General features: G+C 40.6%; 1 protein-coding gene across 1 annotated transcript in view; it reads left to right on the top strand.

Moving 5' to 3' along the window:
• Positions 1-10,969: 10,969 nt before the first annotated feature.
• Positions 10,970-12,711, top strand: part of LOC134619358 (leucine-rich repeat-containing G-protein coupled receptor 6) — a 38,379-nt gene continuing 36,637 nt past the window's right edge. Inside the window, exon 1 of the mRNA XM_063465148.1 lies at positions 10,970-11,600. Coding sequence (XP_063321218.1) covers positions 11,356-11,600 — 245 coding nt within the window. The 5' untranslated portion in view covers positions 10,970-11,355. The remainder of the gene's footprint in view (positions 11,601-12,711) is intronic.

Raw genomic sequence — 12,711 nt, 5'->3', positions numbered from 1 at the left:
AGGAAGGTATAGAAAGTGATATTCCTGCAAATTTTTTAGTCTGCTTATCCTGAGTTAGGTGTTTGAAGAATTACTCATACTGCCACCACTCCTGTTACCTTCTTTCTTCTTCACTGGACCAGAAGGATTGTGTGTCCAAAGTCCATGCGCTAATGCTGTTGGGAATTTTTTTTTCTTGGCACTCTTTTAATATCTACCAATCAATCATGGTTTCAGTGTCACAGGTGAACATATGACTCTCTTTATGACCATAATTTACCATCTTCTGGTTATTTCCAGCCTCTCAAACTGGTTTCACAATGTGACAGCTCAGTGCACTTCAATGAACACTTTAGTCACCAGATCTGAATTCATTGTCTTTGTATGTGGCCGTTACAGCATGTTAAGCATGTATGTGAAAAATCTGCACAAATTATGCAACGCTACCAAGTCAGCAGAATCTTAAAAGAAAAAAAATCTTGAGATAAAGAAAGAGGAATAAAACACAAGTTACATCTTGGAAAAGAATCCAAAATTTCCAAAAGGGACGTGTTGAAACAACAGTCTCAACACTTTTATTGATTAAATCCATGGAAACTACATCCAGCTGGGTTTTTCTGCTGTGATTTCTGCACCTTTAGGACTGCCCAGTGGAATCAGGATAATTGAGTCAGCATGCATGTACTGTACTCAGAAATCATGCAATTATGGCTTCCTCTTTCCAGAGAAGACAGTGTCATCGTCAGAGTTACTACTGGATATTTATCACTTCTCATCTGCGGTCAGCAGAAGTAATGACATGCAGTTTGGGCTGTGAAGTGCATGAGAATTCAAGCTCCTGTGGTTTCAGAATTTGCTGAAAGTGCAGTAACAGAATAATTCAGGCAAAGACAGAAGAATAACTACAGTATAACCTTTGGAAGTATTAAACCCGTCTGAGTGGAATTTCTGTGACTGTAAGGATTATTTACAATTATTTGATGTGTGGTTACTTATTAGTATTACAAATTGATCATCGATGAGGAAGAACTTAAAGTGCATGCACTTTCCAAATGTGAATTTGTAACAATTTCAAAACACCTGCCGCAATCTGGAACTTGAATGGGGCTCTCCCATCAAAGACAGCCAATGTCAACTTCTGCCTCAAATAATGACTACCGTTTGATGTTTTCCAGAGAAAAGGTCAATCACGCTACATATTCAGTTGCAACCTCAGCAAAAAAGGAAAAAAACATTTCCCAAAGCTCTGGGTGAAAGGATTCTGACAAGAGAAAGTACATTTTTAGGAAGAATGTAGGGAATTGGATGTCTTGCTGTATGCAGCAGATATAATTTATTTATCATACTTATCACGGACCACTTTAGTTAAACGAAGGTTGGTATTTCCAGCTACAGAAAATTATAATTGGCAGTGTCTGTTCTGAAAGCACATCCCCGCCCTTCTGTGTGCATAAATGGAAACCCAGAGGGAGGGTGAGACAGAAAAGAACAGACATTAGTGGCACAGATACAACACTGATTCAGAGTCAAGTATAAAAAAAAGAAAGAGCAGCATAAAAAAAGAGGAACCTGGGCTGGAGTTAGGTTGCAAAGCAGCTTTGAGATTCATAGCAACTGTAAAGTAAATAGCACGCCATACGTGAAAGATGGCATTTGGATGGTATTTGAGCAAAGAGCTGATAAGAGATGTCATGTTGACAGTATATGCCATATTTGCTGTGTGTACATTTTTTCAACAACAGCTTAAATCCCACCAGCTGTGTACATATGAACCATATGAGACGGCAAGCACTTCAGAAAACTTTTTGCTGTATTGTCATCAGCAGACTAGATTCAACAATTTCATATCAATAACTTTAGAGGGCATCATTTTCTTGAGGCAGTGTGACAACACCATTAAAAGTAATTGAGCTTGCACTCCACTGTCCACATTGTTATTCATGACAAGTCAGTCCATCATGTCATTAAACAAGCATGTTGGAGGCTTAGTTCTGTCAGCGAAATCCTCACTGCTGCTCAGACTCTCAAACCTAGCAGTGAATTCTTTGACAATATTGCCAGTGGAGTTCAGTGAGCCTGTAATTAATTAATTAGTAACCATTCATACGCATAGCTCCTGCTGTCCAGTGTGTACCAACAGAAGCAAAACCATTAAAACTAAGTGCAACCCTTGTTTCTTGTTGTGTTACCGTTCTCTGCGCTCTTTGAGCTGTGGGTATGGGGCAGGAAACAGTTTCTCTTAAAAGTATCTTCTACAGATACCCAAACGCACACAACACAACCCAACACAACACAACACCCATTATGTTTTTCCACTTGTGTGCTGTCCTTTTATTTTTAATGTTTTCTAATATTTTCCCCATTTTCTTTCCCCCCTCTTTACCACTCCCATCCTTCCCACCTGTCAGCTTTGGAATTGCTAAATTACACATGCACTGATGTAAATAATAAAATAAAATAAAATTAGACTAACATGAGGAACCTTTAGAAAGGTTATAGAGCAAATATCTTTAGCACAAAAGTGAGTTCAGATCCTGATTCCTTTTAATTGGTGGGCCACATACAGCCCACTTTAGTCTTAGTCTTTAGTCCAGTGAAACTCTCTTTTCTGTCAGTGTAGAGAGGTTTCCTACACATTTAATCCCTGAGATATCTTAATGGGCAACAGTATGTCTCAGTTTTTCTACATATTAAAGAAATGCAGCTGTACAAAAAACCAAAGAATTCACCAAACTGTTTCTGTTGTCCTCTTGTAAAAAACTTGAATATTACATTTTATCGATTACTTAATTACTTTGGTTTAGCGTGGATGGCCAGGAGAGTGTTCTTTATCAGTAACAAAAGCTGTAAAACTTATGAAAACATAGTTAGTCCAAAGTTAATGCCCTCACATTTTTGCAAAGGCATCCAGTGGGCCAGATTGGAATCTTTACTGGGCAAACTCTGGCCCTGGGCCTTATGTTTGACACCTGCGCTCTATAACAAACACCAATACATCAGGACAGTGTTAACTCAAAGTTTTGCTCAGTTGTGTTCCCAAAACACTCAGGATGTTACACTTTCATCAGTCCCACCATAAACACTATCAGGTAGGAACCAAAATTAATGTTCATATGATGCTATAACGAATAAATACATACATAAAGTAAAATAAATAAATACATAAATAAATAATGAAGTTAAGTGCTGTAAATAATAACAAAGTAATTGATTATATAATAGTTATGCAAAGTCATAACATTGCGCAGCACAAAGTGATGTTCTGTTACATTAATAACTGAGGTTACATAAGTTTTATGGGTTCTTCAACATTTCTGTGACGCCATCAGCTGGTTGTGTAGCTCTTGACCTTCTGCAGTGATGCTCTTCTGTCTTTTAGCAGGAGATGGCGCCATTTTATCAGCTAATTCCCCAAATCCACTCTGGCTCCTGCGCAGTGGCACTAACAAAAACATAATTGCATGATTTAATACGATGATGGTAATCATGCTCTCAGCGATGATAAGCTTCATACCTCCCAGGTGCCTAATTTGGTTTTAATAGCTATAATCTTTCACATGATCTGCGCCCTGCAGATGACTGGAATTCTATTATAATAGGGCCCCTCTCCCTTCATCTTTCCCTAAAATGTGTTGACGCTCCTGCGTGTCCTATCAAAGTTCTGCATGAAGGAGACTCTATGGAAACAGTCCAACACTTTGAGTCACTGTTAACATTCCATATCAGCCTCCCTCTACAGTTACACGACTGATACTATCACGCAAAACTGGGTAAGGCTACAAACTCAACACAAACATTCACGATTCACACGTCCATTCAGGACTATGAACACACACAATTAAACACAGTGCTGCGAATATAAACACACACAGACGTGCCAAAACCATCAGCAGTCCCTTTTTTCTGACGCCAATCAACATTTTATAGATAAAATTTACAGGTGCAGGAGTCAGACACACACACACGCCTACAAACTCCCTCAAAAACACATGGATCTGATTGCAGCGCCAGTGGCATTGCTCAGAATAGCATCAAACAGAGTGCAGCGTCGTGCATGTGTGGACCTGTATGCTTTAGTCAGCCTATTTCACCATATTAACCCTCGTATATCACACTGTCACTGAAGAGAAAATAAGCGAAGCGGAGATCAAACACCTGAAAAGCTTTGTCTTGGTACGACAGCGAGTATGCCGTAAAAGGGAGACATAATAAAGTGTTTGGGTGTAACACTTTTAAATGTACTTGTCCTCTTAAGAACAAGATCATATGTTTTTGGATAACAGGATCGTTTTTACAAACAAACTGTACTGTGCACCCCTCGTTTCTTCATATTGGTGCAGCGACTAATTGAAATGTGCAAACATAAACTTTAAGGATTCTTGGAGGACATCCACAGCTCATCTCTGGATCTTGGCTGCTTTTTGCTCTGATCTCTGTCAAAATGATCTTCTTTAATACTGTTGAAGTCTGGGCTTTGGGGAATCCAATCAATGATTGATAGATAGTGTTCTGGTTTTCCATCCTTTATGCTTTTCCTGCAGTGTGTTTGGGATCACTGTCATGCTGAAAAATAAAAACTCTGCCATATGGTATTTCATGGTGGATCAGAATCTAATAGTTCTTATAATTCCATCAATTTTGACAAAATCCCTAACTCCACTGTCAGAAATGCAGTCCCAAACAATGATAGCATCCATTTTGTCTCACAGATAGCAGTAGACACTCATTGTTATACCTCTTTGATCATGATTTGAACCAGAACTTTAAAATTTGGATTCATCGCTCCATAAGACCTGTGGCCACTGATTTTCAGTCCAGTTCTTGTGTAATTTGGCATACCTCAACATTTTCTCCCCATTTTCCTTGCTTAAAAATAGCTTCTTGACATCCACCCTTCCACCGAGACCATTTTGATGAGGCTTTGGTGAACAGCAGAGGGATCAACTGAACAGCCAGATGCATCTCTGAGGTGTTTTTGTGACAGGCCGCTTGTTACTAAGCGCCTAATGACATAATTTAAAACTGGTTCTTTGCCAAGTTGTTATATGTAGTCACGATGTAGTTTATCCCTTGAGTTAGGTGCCTTTTTAAAGCTCAATTCATTCATGGGTCAGTGTTAAGTGGCTTAACAAGGACTGGACTGAAAAAAGAACCCTGCTTATTGTTAGGTATTGCACTACTAATAGTACAAATATTAAAGCCACACTAAAACATTTTGAACTGAAATGTTTCATTTTATTGACTACTTTTCCTGTTTTTATTTTTTGGTAAGGAGATTTTTCTCACTGTATGTCAGCAAGCCCTGCCACAAATGCAGCTATTTTACACAGTTTTAACACTGGTGTAACATGTGATATAAACACGTCAACCTTAGTACAACACGCAAATTGTAAATATGGAATAATCTGTAGTCAAATACCTTATTTACCTGAAAAAAAAAGCACAAAAAGCATGACACGTTTAAACCGAGAGCATAACCTGTTTAATTATGAAGGCACAGAGTGGATGGGAGGCATGCAAAACAGATGTGCAGGGATATCTTAAAAAGATTGTGTCACTGACTTTTTGATCTAAAGTTTGTCACGAGGAAATAAAGGATGGTTCTGAAGGTGTGTTACAGCAATGACACTCAACCCTGTCCCACCAGGCTCTTATAAAGCTTCGCTGAACTTAGTGACTGAGCTCATCCCTAGAGGGTTATTATTGTCTCATACAAACACACAAATAATTCCACCACCCTGTTTTGTCCACTCACAGCAGCCCCTTTTCTCCAGCCTCTTGCCCCACCCGTGTACCCTGGACCCCTTACCTCATCCACCGTCCTCTGCTGTTCTTTTTTTCATTCATTCTTCCCTTTGTACTGTGAGATGGAGAGAGGAAGAAAGGGAAAAGGGGTGGGGGTGAAGGTAAGGAGAGAGACCTTTGGTTGGCTTTCAGGTGGTTTCACATGAAAAGAGAGCACACACCTAAGTTGCCGCCACCGGTAACCCATAGCGTCTCACTTGCTTCCGTTGAGTATACCTGAGTTAGCCTTCAATTGCCTCTGAACAGCCCAGGCATGCACACATAGAGACAAAGGCATTGTGAACACAAGAATCTCTAAATGCACATACAAGTGTGCAGACATACACACACACACACATAAACTTCTATCAACTTTCGGTATGTGGCTTAGATTGGAGAGGCACTGGTAGGTGTTTGGTATGCAGGAGTATAGTGGGGAAGAGATCTTGCAAGAGGGCAAGGGATGTGGGTGAGGAGGCGTGCTGTTATGGAGTGTGTGTGTTTTGTGGGAGTGGGGGGGGCTCTGTTTGCACGGCTACTTTCTCTGATCTCCCCCCTGAATGGATGCTTCTTGCCGCAAGGAGTTCAGGTAGCTTTGTCTGTGTGTGTGTAGTTTATTCCCAGGTAGACCACGGTGAGTGCTCTCAAGTTAGTGTCAGGTGTCAGGTAGTTACTTGTCTTCGTGTCTTCAAGGCTGCCATTGCTTGGATAGTGTTTACAGCCCACAGAGCTTGGCGCAGAGGGGGGAGGAGTACGCAGGGAGCACTGGCTTTGATCTGATGCAGACTGATAGCATGCGTATGAGTGACTGAGTGAGTGTGAGAAAGAAAAGTGAGAGATATAGATGAAGTATATGAGTGCATGCGTGCTTTTCCACTTGCAGATATTTGAAAACACGCGAAACAGCTTAAACATTCACGCCATGAGCGTGAATGTTTAAGCTGTTCATTCACCACAGGGCCGGATATAACCTTTCTGGGGCCTTCAGCAGAATTTTATTTGACACCCTTCATTTTTAACATGTTAATTGTACATTAATAACTCACAGTTCTCATTATTCCCAAAGTGCAGCATATACTGGTCCCATAACAGATTCGTGATTTCTGCAGAAGCATTAACTGAGACACTCCAGTGTGTTTCGGTGAAAAGGCGATGTATTTGTTAAGACACGATGGGTGTGTGTGGCCCCGAGTTTGATTAAAAAGAATATTTTTTTTAGTTTTATTAAGAATTTGGTGTTTTAAACTATATTTTACTCATTAAGTTGTCCACTTTTTACTCAAACAATAATAATTCTTATATTTTCATTCTTATTCCTTATGGATGAATCCTTGAGATATATAAACATATAGCCACCTGATGTTTAACAAAACAAACAAACAAAAAAATTCTGTTATTATTTAACATTTTGTAGCTGAAGAATTCTAAAAATGTCCAAGTGAGTGTAGTTAACCAGTCAACAATGTGAGACTTTTTGCTGGGTAAAATATTTACTGAATATATAAAATATTATATAAAATTTATGGAACTTTATTTAGCTTCTTTTTTTACAGAAATGTGTTGACAGCTAACGTAGCCATATCACACTTTCCATCACTGTTTCAGTGAATATTTCAGTCTTGGGAAACAGTGGGAACTTTTTTAGCATCGGAAAAACGAATGCAGCAAAATTAAACTTGTAACCAAATATCAGATCTATCAGAAGCAAGATAACAGATCCTTGACTTTTGTTCCCTCAAACAGCGACACATTAACAATATAACATTCCCATGTGGGTGCACAGAATTACAAACGAGTAGCGACCATCTTGGTTACCTCCATTGTGGCAGTCTTGGTGTTAGTTCGCTACATTTACCTGTTGTAGCAATGAGTCCAGCGGATACTACACCACAACCTGAAACATAAAGGCTGAAAGGGCTTATTAGGGAGTTGTGAATGTTCACACCACCTTGAACTTGAAATGGGCTCCTCCAGTAGAAATGCTGAATTATGTAGGAGGCCACACAGCATGTTACTTTATAACACAATACAACTTAGGGAGACAAAACCAACAGCAGCAGCTTCACATAAGCAGATTGTTACTTTGTTCTAAATCACCTAGCTTCAAAACATTTTAATGAAAGATGTTCATGGCTACATGAATAAAATGGAAACTAGAAACCTGGATATTTCTGGAAATATGCCGACTTGTTGATCATGATAACAACATGATAGATTTTCTTCCTATACTGTCAAGAATATAATATCATGTGTGCCTACATATTATATGTGATTATATCAATGTAGTACTTTAATAAGAAATTTTCTCCTGCTAATGCACGGCAATCTGCGTTAAACTGCCTCACATTTAAACATGCGCAAATGCATTTAATCCGTCAGATCAGGTGCAATTTGCGCAAATATGTAGCACACCGGTCACGATTTTCTATTTGTGACTAAGTATAAAAATGAGACCAAAGAGACCATTAACAGATAAAGACAGAGAAAGGCACGGAGACAGGCAGGAGACCAGACACGCAGGTTTTTACACTATGTGTGTTTTAGGGCTCCCCCGAGGCCAGACAATTAGAGTATTTAAAAAGATGACAGAGCTCGATGCGCAAAAAATGGGAGAGGTCGAGAGCTCAGGGAGTGGAGAAGTTTGCAGGTGTATGAAGAGCGTGTGTATGTTTAATGTGTGTGTGTGTATGTGAGTGTACTGTACGATCACACAAGGTGTGCCTGTGAACAGTCTTTTTTATGTGCATTTGAGGTACTGAAGAATAAAAAAGACTTCATAGTAACTCACGCAACATTGTAAAACTGACAATACACAGCCGTAACCCGCTTTCCACTACAAAGAAGAAGAAAAGAGAGAAGAGAGAGAGAGAGCACAAGAGAGAGAGAGAGAGCGTGAGCAACACACAGAGAGGGAGACATTGTGAAGAACAGCTCTGAAAGAGTTTTTGTGGGACTATAACAAAGGCCCCTCAGAAAACACAGTGGCATAGGAATGTTAATTAATTAATGAGAAACTATTCAGCCTACAGAGGATAGTGGAGAAAGAAAGACAGAAGGGGAAAGATGGATAGACATACAGAGAGACAGACAGGCCGGAGGGCCAGAAAAGATCTGTGTAGTTTTGCATTTGAAATAGCACGCTGTGCATGGACTCTATGTCCGGTATCCATGAGTGGGTTTTCAAACCCTTTCAGGGATTGTGCTTGTCATAAATTTACATCCTTGTACTTGTACTTGGCTTTGCATCTTTGCAGTTGTGTGTGTATAACATGCAGCATCTGTCAAATGAAAGCCTCGCTTTCTCAAGCCTCACTTTTCCAAGAACTGGGAAGCAGCCATGCTTTCCACACTGACTGCCATTTTTGAGTTAATTCACCAATTTTCTTTACTGGAGATTTTATAAGTGCGAGTGGTTACTTTTATCATCTCTTGGATGACCATGTGATCCCTCCAGTAAAACATGAAAATAGCTAAAAGTAGAGCTATTAGGGATAATCAGTATAGTGTTTTATTGTACTATTTTTGCCTATTGGAATAATAAATTTTTTTTTCCCTCTTTCAGCTTCTTACAGATTAGCACTAGATTAATACCGGGAGATAGGTTTGAATGATGATAATGTATACTTTATAGATCCCCATGGGGAAATTACTGTCTCTGCACTCAGTGAAGCAGTGGGCAGCCACTCATCAGGCACCCGGGGAGCAGTGTGTAGGGACGATACCTTGCTCAGGGGTACCTCAGGGTAGCTGTTCAGTGGATTCGAACCCCCGACTTTCCGATCATAGGGCGACCATGCTACCTACTGAGTTATCCCTACCCCCAAATGACAGAACAAAATCTGTACTGCTTTTAATTCCAAGTCAGTTTTTCTTGAGCTGTTATAATTATAAATTGCACCATTAGGCTCTTATGTAACATTCGGTACTTACAGGCGCAAAGCATGTAAAGCTCAGTTGTGTAACAAGGAGATTTATGCATTATAATAAAACAAAGTGAGGTTGGATGAGACTATTGTCAAGATTCTGTGGAAAAACTGTGAGTGAGCACGGATAGGCTGCCACTAACTTGCACTTCTTCAACAATTCCAAACTCTCCTCTCTATAGACTGGAGTGTGTGTGTGTGTGTGTGTGTGTGTGTGTGTGTGTGTGTGTGTGTGTGTGTGTGTGTGTGTGTGTGTGTGTGTGTGTGTGTGTGTGTGTGTGAAATGGATATGTGAGATCCTTTGGACCGGTCACTCATGATCTGTAATTTATCTATGGGCATCCATGTGCATGTGTGCATGTGTGCATGCTTGCATGCGAGCATTTTTGAGTGTGTGCAATTGCAACATTCCAGCAGGCAGAAATCTGAGAAGATGGGACTTACGAGACACTCGATTCTGCTCTTTCTGGGTACTGAGGGGTGCTGAAGTGTCAGAATTCCAATTTCCTTCAATCACTTGCAAGCCATTGGAACCCCCCCCCCCCCCCCCCCCCCCAAAAAAAAAAAACCCAAAACAAAAACAGGAATTTCTCATTGCATCCAAGAAAATGTTTGTATCGTAAGACATATTTATCACAATATAGTTTACACATGTAAGTGTCTGCTTTCATATGCTTTCATATTATAGGCATGAATTCATGAAAAATTCTTATATGTTCACTTGATGTACACTTAAGTTGCACGTGGAAAAAAAGATAACTGGCACATCTGAGTTCCCTTATTATGACACATGTAAGCTTTATGAAACATACTACATAAAACATAGACATTCACTTTAGTTTTTTACTATGTATATTATGGGCCGTCACAACACTCTGACCCTTTGTATCACTCTCATACATCCACACACACTCCTTTTCATTCTGATTCTCCAGAGCTTGCTTTTTCCATTATCTTATATCAACTGAAAACAATACCTCATTTTTCTCCAAGTTTCCCTCACAAGGGCTTTATAAGGCCTCACAATCAATCTTGTCGCACACCACTGTACTGCACTGTATTGCAATTACCTCGTTCTTCCCTTTTCCCTTCTTCAAACTGCACACTCACCCTTTCTCTTCAGACTTCTAGCCTAAGTAAAGAATGGGAAAGGGAAGAGAGGGAGAACGAGAGGGAAGAGTTTGAGAATCGCGGGTCCCTCCCACTTTCCGGAGATGCTCCAGCCCATCCCTAAATTGTGGGCCAATGAGCGTAGCTCATTCACAACTCATGCGCTCCTTCTACAATAGGTAAGGAGAGAGAGACAGAGAGAGCAAGAGATACATACAAGGAGAGAAAGAGAGAGGGAGAGACATATATACAAGGAGAGAAAGACAGTAAAAAGGCAAGGCCAGAGTCAGAGGAAAGACAGACAAGAGGGAAGAGGAGTTAGATAAAGTTGAGCCAATGGGACTGAAGTAGTGACAGAGAGATAGGTAAATAAACAAAGATGAATAGGTCAGTGTCTTGACAGGACAGATTTACAGTGCGGACAACCTGCAGTGAAGAAAAGGATAGGAAGGGGCATTAGAGGAGCGACGGGAGTATTTAGAAGAGAAGAAACTCCTCATTTATCAGCGCTGCATCTTAGAAAGAGAGTGAGACAAGTCGGGAAACTCCACAGGTGTAGATGCAGACAGGTGGTCAGTCAGACATGCCTCTTGTGCTTCTGTTTCTCTGTGTGGCCGGAGGAGTCTGGGGGTCCGCCCCCGGAGCGTGGGGGTACGGACGGATCCAGGACAGACAGGGTACAGCGGCAACAATGTGCCCATCTCCGTGCCACTGTGAAGAAGACGGGATCTTTATCATGGTTGACTGCTCAGAGATGGGACTATCATCTGTGCCAGCCAACCTCAGCCCACTGACCACATACCTGTGAGTAACACATCACTGTTAGAACAACAGAGGACTCTCCGGTTGTTTCATTATTAAACCCTTTAAGTTTTTCACCCTGTGTTTCCTTGACCTCACTAATCATCTCCCTCGTGTTTTGAGTCCTAACCTTGATCTTCAATCCTCCTCTCACTCATCTTGATCTGGTACCCATTTGTTTCAGTGTTGTTTGATAAATGAATTAATGCTGCCGAGATGTGGCTGGTATTCCATCATTTTGTAAAAATAGAGCAGTGGGCAACAGTTGGCTGGATGTGAAGCACTGGCATAGCCCACATGTAGATAAAAATGGACAGGCGGGAACATGTGTACGCAAGGGAGCGAGAGAGAGCGTGTGTGCTGGCCACTATGGCAAAATAACTGGACCACTTTCAGTGTCAGGTTTCTGAGCTCCAACTGGAGACATGCCATGAGAGAGACTGTGTGTTTGTGTGCACACGTGTATGCTGTGCCTTTTGTGTTTGTGCTTACACATGCATGTGTGTGAGCTGCAAGCACTTGACACAAGCACGTTTTTGTGTGCGCGTGAATCAAGAAGGGTTTGAACACAGATGTCAAAACGTGTAAAAGGCTTTGCAGTCTGCTTTGCCACTACTCTGTGTCACACTGTGTTGTAATTAAAGCACAATGGCAAAGTAGATGAAAAGAACAGAAACATGTGCAGGAAAGGGTCATTTAATTATGTTTTTTCAAAAAAATATCTTGATGAAATAACTCCTTTCGTTTTTAAATTAAATTTGTATACGTTGGCTAGAGCGCATGGCAGATGCTGTAAATACAATGAAAAATGTAATTGCCAGCCACTTTAAGGGTAATAAGAAGCTCTAGACATAATATTATATAAAAGATAGTTTCATACACCACCCTGTCGTGGCTTAAAGCCAGATCTTTCAAACTGCTTTACTGCGTAAGACCTCAGAGGACAGATTACAGACACTTTGTGATAACTGATACTAAAGTCATAGAAGTCAAATCCAGGAAACAGGGCGTGATAGAGCAGCTCTCACTAGGGGCTCTGCAAGTATTTCGAGAGCAGAGGAGCAGAATTCGGGAGGAGGGGAGAAAGATCAACAGTTTATGTAGCAAACGACTT

Source organism: Pelmatolapia mariae, linkage group LG20, assembly GCF_036321145.2.
Source record: "Pelmatolapia mariae isolate MD_Pm_ZW linkage group LG20, Pm_UMD_F_2, whole genome shotgun sequence".
NCBI classification, from domain to species: domain Eukaryota; kingdom Metazoa; phylum Chordata; class Actinopteri; order Cichliformes; family Cichlidae; genus Pelmatolapia; species Pelmatolapia mariae.
Note: the sequence above shows the minus strand (reverse complement) of the source record. Positions and strands in the feature narration are given on the sequence as shown.